The sequence below is a fragment of the Knufia obscura genome (genome assembly GCF_036327395.1).
Source record: "Knufia obscura strain CCFEE 5817 isolate CBS 148926 chromosome Unknown scaffold_7, whole genome shotgun sequence".
Lineage (NCBI taxonomy): Eukaryota > Fungi > Ascomycota > Eurotiomycetes > Chaetothyriales > Trichomeriaceae > Knufia > Knufia obscura.
In genome coordinates this window covers 1,516,102-1,528,370 of record NW_027042693.1, presented here as the reverse complement: position 1 = coordinate 1,528,370, position 12,269 = coordinate 1,516,102, and the positions used below count along the sequence as shown (strand labels likewise).

The window sequence follows — 12,269 nt, the reverse complement described above, 5'->3', positions numbered from 1 at the left end:
CACGACAAACTTTTGTAGTCCAACAAGTCATACAGTAGACATAGGCCAGAGCCCATGCTTAACAAGTGAAATATATGTTTGCCCAACCAGGAGTAGAATAGTCAACCTCCAGCCAAGGACGAAGAGGACGAGGATCATTCATCAATACTCCTCATGCGCCTTCTTCGAGTCCTCTGGCTGGTCTTGATAGCATCTTCAGTCAAAATGGAATCAGGTAACTCGAATTCCCCTTCCTCAAGCTCGGGCATTTCCTGACCAAAAGCATATGTCTTGCGCCCTCGATTCCTGCCTGATACAGCAGCATCTCGAATATGACGCTTTTCAAAAAATGTTGTGAAAGGTTTGGTGAAGACCTCTGGCGGAAGGAAAAAGGCACTCCTGGGCGATGCTTGATTTAGAGTCTTCCTGCGCTGCAGGCTGGCCAGTTTTGCTTCCTCGAGGAGTTGTTGGGATGCTAGAGCGTCTATTTCGCTTGAGTCGATGCCTTCGGCAGACACAGAGGCGGATGCAGGTCGACTGTTTGCTCTGCTTCTGTTTCTGCTATTAGCTCCAGCTTTCCGAGGTCTTTTGCGTAAAGTGCTAGATGATGCGTGATCCTCATCATAGTCTTCATCTGCTTCTGCACCTATCTCTTCTTGTTGATGCTGCTGTTTCTCGAGTTTCCGGCGTTTCTCCTCTTCTTTCCATCTTTTGAATTTGTCAATGAGGGCTTTGGTTTCTCTTATGAAAAGTGCCCGTTTCACCTCGTAGCGTCTCTTCTCCGTGTCGGTGATGCCAGAGATACCGAGTGTCTTAAGCCAGTCGGGACCACGGAGTTCGTCGACCAGTCGCTCGAGCTGGTATTTCTCATGTTGTGCACGCTCTTTGTCTCCGTTCTTCATCTGCTTCTCGTGTCTTTCTGCTTTCTGGTGAGCTTTCTGGTAGAGTGAGTCGGCGAGAGGGTCCTCGTTGGAATTGACTGGGACAGCATATTGCTCTAGGTCGATAATCTCGGAGTTGTGAGGGGCCTGGAGGTCCCTGAAGTAGTCAGGTTGAGGAGGCGGTGGTTGAAAGCCTGGTGTGTCGTCTACAAGCACAACCGGAGTCTTCGAAGTGAGGATATCTGGTCATGTTAGAGCCTTGATGAGCAGAAGACATGGAGACGGTGCTCACTCGGATCAGCTGGCACCAGGCTCAGCATGTCATCAAAGGCAGGGAAGTATTGAGCCAGCTCGGTCTTGACCCTGGTACTGCCATGTTCTGACCGTAGCTTCCGCTTGTCGTCTTTGGGTGCATCGTTACGGCTGTTCTTTTTCACCACTTTCTGTGCCTTCTCTTCTATCCGCTTGAACTGATCGTACTGGGGTTTGTAGGCAGGAGAATTGAGGGGACTGTTGCTGATGCTGCTATCCTGTGTAACCAGAGCTGGTGCCTGGGGCAAGATAGCATTTGTGTTGAAAGCAGCATTATTACGTGTGGTGTCCTGGGTCACTGGCAATGATTGAGGTACAACAGGTCGCCCACGCAAAGGGATGTGGACTTGAGGCAGTTCCGAACTTCTGCTAAGCCGGCGGCGTTTCTGTAGGCTCTCATGATCAGAGACTGAAGCTATCCTGTTCCTTTTGGCACGCGACAAAGACGCATCGTCGTGTTGTGGGCGTGATTTTGTCGCGTCATTGTAAATTTCAGTTGCGTTTAGCGGGCTGGTGCTGCTGGATATTCGTCGGTCATGGTCGTGGTCATGGTTGCTACGCAAGTTTGGACGCCCTGTTGATGATCTTGCGCTGACCACCATATTATGCTTCGTGATAGTAGGCTCATATTGACTTGAGGGTTGTTGCCGGCCTCCGGTCAACGTTTGGAAGACGTGGTTTAGTCGAGGCACTGATATCATGGTCAAGGTGCGTACCTGCAGCCAGGAGGCAATGCCGCAAACAAGTGGTACGGTAACTTATGCCAGCCTCTATTAACCCTACCTAGCCACTGTCAGGAGAACTACTACGCACGAAACAAGTCTGACTATATGTCCATAACGATATGTTCATTAGGTAGGCGTCTAATGATACAAGCTACGAGTGCTACCCTCTTCTATCGTTTCTCATCCAACGATCCAGAGCCAGAGCCGGATCCTGTGTCGTGGTCAGGCGTATCTTGGTAGGATTCATCATCGTCGCTGAGGATCTCCTCATCACTTTCGCCAGCGAAAGCATCGTACAGGTCTCCTCCGCGTCTTCGTCGACCTTTCGAAGCCCCAGTCAATCCTTGTCTCTCATCCACATCATCGTCGTGCACCATCTCAAACTCGTAGTTGTCTCGGCTGTTCCGAAGTCGTTTCCTCCGTTGGACCAAGAAATAAGCCCCAAGACCTGCACAGAAGATGATCATCAGTGCAATCGAGCCATAAATCCAAACTTGTGTTTTCTTGGACACCCCAAAGGTCGGGAAGAATCCTGGGAGGAAGCCTTCTGATGTGGTATGTGTGGACTCTGCTTCGGCCATCGTTTGTGTTGTCTCTGCCTCGGTCGTTGCCGTTGGCTTCAGCGATGGCGTTGCTGTCGTCTCAGCTTCACTTGGCTTGGGCTTGGTGGGTCGTTCAGGATGATCGCTTGGATGCGCAGGCAAGTCAGTAGCAGGACTGCCAGGGTCAACACTAGTAGTCGTGACGATGGCTGTAACAACTTCATGGTCGTCGTCATGCTCATCCGGTAGTGGGTGTAACTCCTGCTTCGATGCGTCAATGCTCTCTCCCCAGAGGTTGAGACGCCAATCCCAGAATTGCCCCTGGTGCTCGTTCACGACCGTATCCTTCACAACCACAGTCCAGGTACCCACTCCACTTTCACCCCAGTGCACCACAGACATGAAGGTCCAATCATCGTACCCGCCCACTTGTTTGTCATGCTGTCTCGCAGTAGCGATGTGGCTGGTCCTACCTTCAGGACTTTTCAGCTCAACACTTAGATCACCTCGTCGGGTGTGATTGACATTCATTGTCACTGTGACGTGCTCAAGTCGTCCTAAGTTTGCGCTCTTGAGCATGTCTGCAGTAACGTCAAAGGATGCAGCCAGCCCTTTATCCCCTTCCGGTACATCATGCAGCACAGATAACCAAGGCGAATGGTACCAAGCTTGAGGCTTGACAAGGTCAAACGTCTTAGCAGCTTCGACGAAGCTATACGTATCCAGCTTACCGAATCCATAGGTGTGACTGAACTTCTTGCCAGTCGCAGTGTCTTGCCACTCCCCATCTTCCAGGTGGATCGGGATTGAGGTGTCAATAGCCAGATATTGCAGGTCTCGCCATGTCAACTCAGGTCTTGCGCTCAGAGCTAGAGCAGCAGCACCCGCCATCAGCGGACCGGCAGCCGATGTACCACCATGACCATTGTAACAAGTGTCAACTCCAACATCAGTGGTGTGAATCGCATCTGAGTGGCCTGAACTGGGCGTGACCAGAAGCAGTGCTGAACACTTTTCTGAGTAGTAAGGATGATCGCCAGCTCGGTCAATGGCTCCTGTACTAATAGAGTAGATGCTGTTTGTGTAGCCGTCAAAGTTGCAGTTATCGTCCTTTGCAGCTCCATTGCCAGCAGCGAACACGAAGATGGACCCTTTGCCATCACGGCCTTTTTGAACACCATTGACCATCGCTTTCTTGATCAGGACACCAGGAGCCTCCATTGTCTGGCCATCATCTGGCGGACCCCACGAGCACGAGTAGATGTCGTTCTCCTGATAATGCCAATTTATGGCAAGAGCCTCATCTTCGTCAGTGATGGGAGCAGAGAGAATTCTCACGCCAGAGATCTGGCTGTCGTAGGCCATTCCTACACCACAAACATCATTCCGAGCAGCAGCAATTTCGCCGGCACACCTTGTTCCATGCCGATCGTCAGACAATCTAGGTTTGGGATCGGGCCCTTTGTTGTTAAAGTCCCAGGAACCATTAGCATAATAGTTCGGCTTCAAGTCGTTGCTCGTAAAGTCTAAGCCATCGTCAATTACACATGATATCACACCTTCTCCAGTGATACCCTGCTCCCATACTCCGGTCACGTTGACATCTACGCCCTTCTGAATGTAGTTGAACAGATGCCATTGCTCTTGGAATATTGGATCAGCGATCTGTAATGAAGTAGCGATATCTTCCAGACGGACTTTGTCAGCCTGCTGGGTCTGATCTAGCTGCCCTGCTGAAGTTTTGGGAGGGGCTTGTCGCAAGTCAACAGGGGCAGGCGACGGTATCCTCTTGACATGGCGCTGCCGTAGCTCTTGTTTTTGGTGCCATTTTAGACCTTCTAGGTCGTCTGTAGGATTAGACGTAGCAAGACTCCTTCTTCGCAGCAGTCGTCGCCTCTTTAATTCCTGTAACGATGCTTCCAGCTCTGCGCTCTGTTCCTTGGGACAGGAGAATGTGTAGTGGTGAGGAAGTTCTCCTATCGGGCCTTCTAGCGATGCGTTGAGCTGGCGGGCTATCGACTGAGGGTCTTTCGATTCGTGCAGCTGGAGAGCGAAGTAGTCAAAGGCATCGTGGTTTCGTGGTTGGACAAAGGCGCTGGCGGCTGCTCCATGCAGGAGCCACGATGAGATTCTCATCGTCCTAGAGAGATAATGATAGGGCCTGTCAACGCATAACGTGTCGAGGCTACTGGACTAGCTGCAAAGTTGACAATTGAACTAGGTGGCTGCTCGTTCGAGGACAAAGGATGGACAATGAATCTGGTCGCGGAAGAAGAATTGGTATCGTATGCTGAACGAGTGGGATATCTTGGACCTGAATACCTGAATGGACACTTTGGATGGTAAAGGAGTGTAGCGTCAACCAATGCTGTTATAAGTGATGTTACAACCGAACTCTGGTACTCTTTCGTTGACAACGAACTCACGAAGTCACGACCACATGCCTCCAGCGTCACATTTGCAGGTTGTCCTTGCCTGGCGCAGACCGTTCCGGGGCATAAACCTCTAACCGTTTTCTCTCTAGGCGACCGATCGTTAGCTTTACAGGTGGAGCTTGAGCCGAAAGCCTGTTTCCGTGGCCGTCGCTACTATCGATCAAGTTACTAAAGGGTCTCATTACAAGCATCATGAAGTTCTGTTGCCAGCCACAGCTTTATTCGAACTTGCAGCCGGTATGGCTTCACGGTGTGATATCTTGATATGCAGCTACTTGCTTGCCTGTCTCGACTATCTATCGTTTCTATAGCTAATTTCTCTCTATTCAGGTCCAACTTGGTTTTCTTGTGATATAGCTTTCTAGCCCTGCTGCTGCTATTTGTGCATTCTGATGACCTCGACGACATAATGATAGAATAATAGATCGGAAGCTACCAGGATTACAACCCTGCCACTTTGTCTTGTGCCCTCTGCGCCCGACCGCCGCGCGAGGTTTTCCAGAAGCAGTCGACCGCGACTCAGGATCCGAGACACGACAGCAAAATGAACCCGATCGATTCCTACAGAGATCCAACACTGGATGCTTTGATCGGTTCGCGCAATCCTCCTGATCAGAGGAGCAGCCGACATTCACGGCACGCTTCGATGGCGACGAGAGATGCCTATCCGCCCCCGAATGCGCCGTATGCGCCCGAAGTTCCTCGAGGCGCTCCCATAGCCTACCCTGGCACGGACCTTAACGGTCAGGGTCTCCAGAGATCCTTCTCTCAGCGCGCAAGAGGTCGACCATTCGCTGAAGAGGCTTTTCTTGATGATGACTTGGAGGAGAGAGGTAGGACTGAGCCTGCACCCAAGCAATACGCCGCTCGACAGGCTCCGGTTCAAGACCAGCAAGCACCGCTGCAAGGTTCATGGGAAGGCAGCTCGAGACGACAGCAAATGATCCAGGACAACATTCGCTCCGCAGCAAACGCTGTTCATTCGCCCCGAGATCGTTCAGAGGAAGCCGCATACCCCTCGTCCGCTGCATATGCATATGAGGATGTAGAGAACAATGTCCCGGGTCTGGTAAGAGCACCAACCTTGAATAATGTCACCAACCAAACTGAGCAAAGAGACTGGGCGCCGGATAGATCACCCTTGCAGAAGCTTGAAGTAACACTGAACGATATCAGCAAAGAGGAGAAGCGAGCCAGGATGCAAGAGGCTGAAATGCTGCACAGGGAGAAGACACGCGCTCGAGAATCCTCACAACGGACAAGCACAACTGGACATAGAAACGAGCCTTCATCGCGCTCTCAACCTCCTACTATTGAAGATGCTGGCATGGTGCGCAATCTAAGCAACACTCATAAAGATTGCCTGCAGCACAGTACAGTCATTGATTCTCGCAAGCCGGATGCTGGCCGGCTGTCAAATGATAAACCTGGATTCGAGTACCAAAGCGCTGCTCTGCCCACACAGTCAGTCACTATCATGCGACGAGGCCAGAGAACAAGTAGTCAGCCTGATCCGAACCAGAAGAAATCCGTTTCCAGCTCCTATCAACAGCCCTACCTCGAGCCAAGTCCGAATGTCGCGCAACCTAGAAGCAGTTCTGCTACTCAGTCCTCGGCTCGAGCACCTACCTTTGACACAGCGGCGATTCCTGGCACCCAACGTGTGAGCCAATTGCTAGCTCAAACTGCTGATCGCAATCCCACGTCACTGGACAGAAATGCCTCGCACCGAGCAGCACTTCAACGTTTGGAGGGAGGTGCGCCAGTGGCAAGAACAAAGAACGACCGAAGGAACTTTTCAGACGGTTACGACGAAAAGAGTCTGCCCCAGCCACGAGGACCCACCCACGCGAAGGAAGTTTCCTCCTATGAACCACAGGATTCTGCACGTACTCGAGTGGCTCAGTTGGCTCAGCAGCAAGCCCGGACTACCACACCGCAAGGCCAAACTATTCCTGTTGGGCTTGGTGTGCAAGGTTCGCCCGGTCTACGTTCTGTAGACTCTCCTGCACCTTCGGATGTTCCAAATCCCGTGCAAAGACAGAAGCGCCAGTCCAGCGTGTCTTTCAAAGAGCCATACGAACGCCGAAGACCGATCGATGAATGGAAATCAGCTGAGATTGCTAGACTCTCTGCTCAGGACTTTCTGCTAGAGGCGAACGAGGATCCGGCGACTAACAAGGCTTGGTGGGAGCAAGATACGAAATCTCGTCGGCAAAGCAGCAGAGCTCAAGCTACTCCAGCGAGTGGAAGCGCCGTTGTTGATGATCGCATTGCAGAGTTCAGACCAAGATTAATGCTGAAGTGTGGCCCTTTGCTTCGGTACACTGGTATGAAGCGCACTGTCGGAACAGGTGCTAAAGAATACTGGAGGGGTACAATGATGATGGTCACACAAGATTCGCAGTCATCATATGAGAAGCCACCTGTTCTTCGGCTCTTTTCGCAGCCGAAGTCCTTGTATACACGTCCCGATCCAGCAGACTATAACGACCAGCATCAGGAACAATTCGATCCAATCACTGGTAGCGTCAAAGTATCCCGAATTGGCCGAGCGTTATATGTGCGGCCTTCACATGATCTACCGGCTGGCCGAGACTTATCGCAAATTGAGACTGATGACGGTATCTTCGAGAGCTCGCCTCCTATCACCAGTACTGATGGTCACTCCGTCTCTGTGGCACCTGTCAGGTCTGCATTGAGTGAGAAGAATGGGGAGTACTACGGACGACATCAAGAAGTCAGAGGTGTTCGCCTCTATGCTGATCCGGATAGGGATGTGACTTTTTGGCTGTTCAAGCTCGAGATTCAGCTTGGCCCACAACAGCAGCACATAGGGTACAGGATCAATGGGGGCGCAGCATCCGGATTCTGGGTACCAGCCGAAGGCCAAACCATGCACATCATGTTTCATTCATGTAACGGCTTCAGTATGTCTGTCAACCGGGACGAATTCTCAGGTCCTGATCCGCTTTGGAGAGACGTGCTTAACGCCCACCAAAGCAGGCCCTTCCATGTCATGATTGGAGGTGGCGATCAAATTTACAACGATAAAGTTATGAACCACACCCAGCTCTTTGCCGAGTGGACAGCGAACAAGAATCCGCATTACAAGCATAATGCGCCTTTCACGAGTGAAATGAAGGAGGAACTCGAGAATTTCTACCTTGACAATTACAGCTCATGGTTCTCACAAGGACTTTTCTCCATGGCAAACGCACAGATACCAATGGTCAACATGTGGGATGATCACGACATCATCGATGGCTTTGGCTCATATCCACATCCCTTTCAAATGTCCCCTGTTTTCAGTGGTGTCGGAATGATCGCTTATAAGTACTATATGCTTTTTCAGCAACATAGCGTCGAAGCAATGACCACAGCTGACGAACCCAGCTGGGTACTTGGATACAAGCCTGGGCCATATATCAAACAGCTCAGTCGAAGCATATTCCTCGACCTAGGTCGTCCCATTGCTTTCCTTGCGCTGGACTGCCGGACTGAAAGGATGAAAAACCAGGTTCTTTCCATGGATACTTGCGACATCGCTCTTGAACGTTGCCGCAAGGAAATCATTGAAGGTCAGACGAAACATCTTATCATCCTGCTTGGTGTTCCGATCGCATATCCAAGGATGAATTGGCTGGAGAATGTTCTGACCAGCCGAGCAATGGATCCTGTCAAGGCACTGGGTCGATATGGTGTGCTTAAAGGTGGTTTCCTGAACAAGTTCGATGGAGGGGTCGAAGTTCTTGACGACTTAGATGATCACTGGACCGCACATCACCACAAGGAGGAGAGGAACGAGCTCATCAAAGAGCTGCAGGATCTCGCAGCAGAGCGGTCCGTTCGAATCACAATCTTGGGGGGTGATGTTCATCTCGCCGCTATTGGCCAATTCTACTCGACTCCAAAGCTCAAGATACCCAAGGATCGCGACCACAGATATATGCCAAACGTGGTCTCGTCTGCTATCGTCAACACACCTCCACCTGAGATGTTGGCAGATGTGCTTAACAAGCGAAACAAGGTCCACCACCTCGATAGCTACACGGACGAGTCTATGATTCCGATGTTCACTCACGACGTCAATATGAAGAAGCGTAACAACAAGCATTTGTTACCACGCCGAAATTGGTGCTCCATCACAGAATATGTACCGGGCAGAACACCGCCAAGCTCGAGGTCGACTTCGCCATCACGATCTGAATCGATGCTGCCTGAGGATAACGAGTACCAGTCTGAGCCTCAGCCTCAGCCGAAGCGACGCTTCTCACTGTCCAGAGATGACATGAACCCTAGAATGTTGATGAGACGTCTGAGTAGCCGCAATGCCCCACCAACGGCTTATCGTGATGGTGGAGAGCTTCCTGGTGAGTATGGCCAAAGAGCTCAGTCTTTCGATGAGGTTGGTGGGGATAGATCTCAACCTCGTGGATGGAATGAGAGTTTAGGCCTTGGTAGAAGGACTGCCTCAGAAACGCGGCAACCGATCGCCAATGGGGACAGTGGCTCTAACGACGACTTTGGCCCTCGGAAGCCACCCCCTTTGAGGCCTGGCTTCCACCGTCGTCCCACAAACATGTCTGAGAAAGCTGCCAAGAAGGGCAATGTGCCCGCACTGGATGCCGAAGGCAACGAATTCGACGTCAACGATCATGTCAACCTGGATGGTGGCCTGGACATCGTGCTCAACTGCGAAATCGACCGCAATGACCCTCGTGGTGCGACCGAACCATATCGATTGCTAGTGCCTGCTTTATGGTATGATGGCAGTTCAGACCGGGAGAAGCTAGAGGGCGCCGAAGGGTTGCAGCGGAAGCCTACACTCATGAATAAGATGGGCTTTGGAAGTCAGCGTGGTCAAAAACCAGCACATAAGCAGGGCGCAGGCAATTGGGGTCAAGATATGAGCGATACAGAGAGCATCACGAGCGAAGGCGAACGCGGTGATCGACCGAAGAAGAAATTTGGATTGTTTGGCAGTATGAAGAAGAAGCGTCCTGAGTATGAAGGAGAAGATCGTGATATGCCTGATAATTATGCTTCAGCCGCTGGTGTGAACCCTGATGAACATGCGCACGACTATTCAGGTTCCCCTACAGTTGCTCCTCCACCAGTCACTGTGCATAAGCAAGCCACAGCTCCATCGCGCACAACGCCCAAGGCTACGCCACCACGCATGAACTATCAAGCAGGCCCGATGGACGATTACGATACGCCATATGCTACGTCTGATGTGCCTCAGCAGAATTCGAAAGCGACCTTCAATCGGCCGCCAGGTCAGGCCCGCGACATCTCAGACCCAGACCCTCAAAGGACTACTTCGACGAAAGGCAACGTGCTCCGGAAGAACAGTCTCAAGAGAAAACCTGTACCTGAAACTGCGCAAGTGTTTATGCCACCACCATCAGGCACACCTCAATACCGGCCGACAGTGGCAATGGCAGCTCCATCGCCCAATACGAACCAATACCAGCCCACGCGTGCAGCACCGGCCAGGCCTGAGCTTATGTCACCAAACACAGCACGTCGAAACTCCTATACAATCGGCTCAGCAAGGTCTTCCGGTGCGCAGCAACCCTCACGAGCACCTTACGACGATGATCCAGCATATATGAACACACAGCAGCGCAGTAGCCGGATCGCATCGAATCCCGCACCATCTCCCGCGACTGCGGGCCCACCAACCTCCTACCCCAGCCAAGCATCAGAATACCAACGCAGCTCATCCCTCCGCAACAGCAGCACAGGCGTCACCGACCGCAAACCCATGAGCAAGCAAGAACAAATCCTAGGAATTGGCTCGGACCGCGACGCATTCTCAGGCAATCCGCAGCAAAGGTCCCTTCGAGGCAATGGCATCCTCGGCAGGTTCGGCATGGGCAGTCGCTCCACATCAGCGGATGTCGTGCCCATGAACCAGCCACAAGATCAAGCTTCGCAGGCGCGCGCTGGTCAAGACGAGTTCGGCGCACCGCAGAGGACGACAAGCCAGGGCTACACGGGCATCGAGGCTTATCGAGAGAAGCCAAAGCGGGGGTTGAGCCTGCGGGATCGAGCGAGAAATTTTCTGGATCGGGTTGAGGGGAAGAAGAATCGTGAGGATGATGACGATGGTCAGTATTCGTATGATTCGCAGGATGAGTATTCTGATGAGTTAGGTGAGGAGGAGGGTCACCGTCACGATGATGATGAACGCAGGTACAGTGATGAGGAAGGGTCATATCTGGAAGGGGACGAGCATGATCAGCGACCTCAGCCGCCCAAAAGAGGCCTGAGCGAGAGGTTGAGGATGGGCATGAAGAGGATGGGGAGTAATAGGGGAGAGGAGAAGGAGGGAAAGTACTATTGACTACCCTCGGACCTTCCTGCGAATACTGAGGGCATGAACTTGCCATCTGAAGATGCGAGTTCGGGGGATGTGATTTGATTGAGATGGATTGGGCATACATACGACTATGGTGGTATCTCTTGGCTGCAAGGAAAACGAATTTGAGCGATGACTTTAGCGAGCGGATGAGTGTAGATATCTTAGACGATGTGCATAGGATCATGATTGAATGAACAGCTAGGTATATCACCTGCCCCAGTCTGGAATACGTCCTTCTCTTGAGACCACGTTCTTCTATCTTTAAGCCGATAACTATGTACGAGCTCGTCAAAGCTTCCAATGATCGAGCACTTGTTTGGCTTTGCCGCGTACCCGCGTTCGACGCAGAGTTGTTGCATCATCACATTGATGGGCTCTACGTCAAGATCCAGAGATACTTTGTCACCTCTAAGCAGGTAACTCGTGCTGAGAACATGCACGTGGGCAGAGCCACCACATTCAGTGGTGCCTCCTTTGTAGAAAACCATGATAACCTACGTTCAAGCATACCCTGACTGGACTACGACTGGTTGAAAGAGTCTCTGGTCCCAGCGAACCAGACGTCGTTGCCGTACTTGCTGACCAGGTTACCAGATAATACTTGAGCTCAAGAAGAATAAAAAACCATCAAATCTGCATCTACGTTCGTACCAGATCACTACTGAGATTCACAATCAACACCATGGGCATAATTACCACCCTCAAAGAAAAAGTCTCAGACCACCACGAGCAGCAACGTGAATCGGTTGACGAACTTCAAACTCACAACGACGGTCATGATGTTCGGAAGTCAGACGCCGCGAACTGGGTCGCGAAGGGGCAGGGAGGAGAGAGAAGTGATGACCATGGTATCAGAGCGGGCAGTTTGACGGCTGATAACACGGCGAGTGCGATGTCGGATCCTACAGTTGCTGAGGCGGTGACTAAGGATGAGGGGAGGGTTGGGGGTGGTAGTCGGTAGGGGGACGCTTGAGGATCGGGAGGGATCTGGAGGGGATGGCGTGAGTCGTGCATCAACGCGT

General features: G+C 51.7%; 4 protein-coding genes across 4 annotated transcripts; 2 read left to right on the top strand and 2 right to left on the bottom strand.

Moving 5' to 3' along the window:
* Positions 1 to 134: 134 nt before the first annotated feature.
* Positions 135 to 1,572, bottom strand: PMZ80_006753 (uncharacterized protein; the record flags this gene model as incomplete). The annotated part of the gene is made up of 3 exons (XM_064875164.1): positions 135 to 1,102; positions 1,153 to 1,382; positions 1,490 to 1,572. The coding sequence occupies 3 exons, from the start codon at positions 1,570 to 1,572 to the stop codon at positions 135 to 137; spliced, it is 1,281 nt and encodes a 426-aa protein (XP_064729564.1).
* A 495-nt stretch (positions 1,573 to 2,067) lies between these two features.
* On the bottom strand, positions 2,068 to 4,575 carry KEX2 (pheromone processing endoprotease; the record flags this gene model as incomplete). Its single annotated transcript, XM_064875163.1, has 1 exon — positions 2,068 to 4,575. The coding sequence occupies one exon, from the start codon at positions 4,573 to 4,575 to the stop codon at positions 2,068 to 2,070; it is 2,508 nt and encodes an 835-aa protein (XP_064729563.1).
* An 843-nt stretch (positions 4,576 to 5,418) lies between these two features.
* PMZ80_006751 (uncharacterized protein) lies at positions 5,419 to 11,229 on the top strand (the record flags this gene model as incomplete). The annotated part of the gene is made up of 1 exon (XM_064875162.1): positions 5,419 to 11,229. The coding sequence occupies one exon, from the start codon at positions 5,419 to 5,421 to the stop codon at positions 11,227 to 11,229; it is 5,811 nt and encodes a 1,936-aa protein (XP_064729562.1).
* A 700-nt stretch (positions 11,230 to 11,929) lies between these two features.
* Positions 11,930 to 12,208, top strand: PMZ80_006750 (uncharacterized protein; the record flags this gene model as incomplete). Its single annotated transcript, XM_064875161.1, has 1 exon — positions 11,930 to 12,208. The coding sequence occupies one exon, from the start codon at positions 11,930 to 11,932 to the stop codon at positions 12,206 to 12,208; it is 279 nt and encodes a 92-aa protein (XP_064729561.1).
* Positions 12,209 to 12,269: the final 61 nt, after the last annotated feature.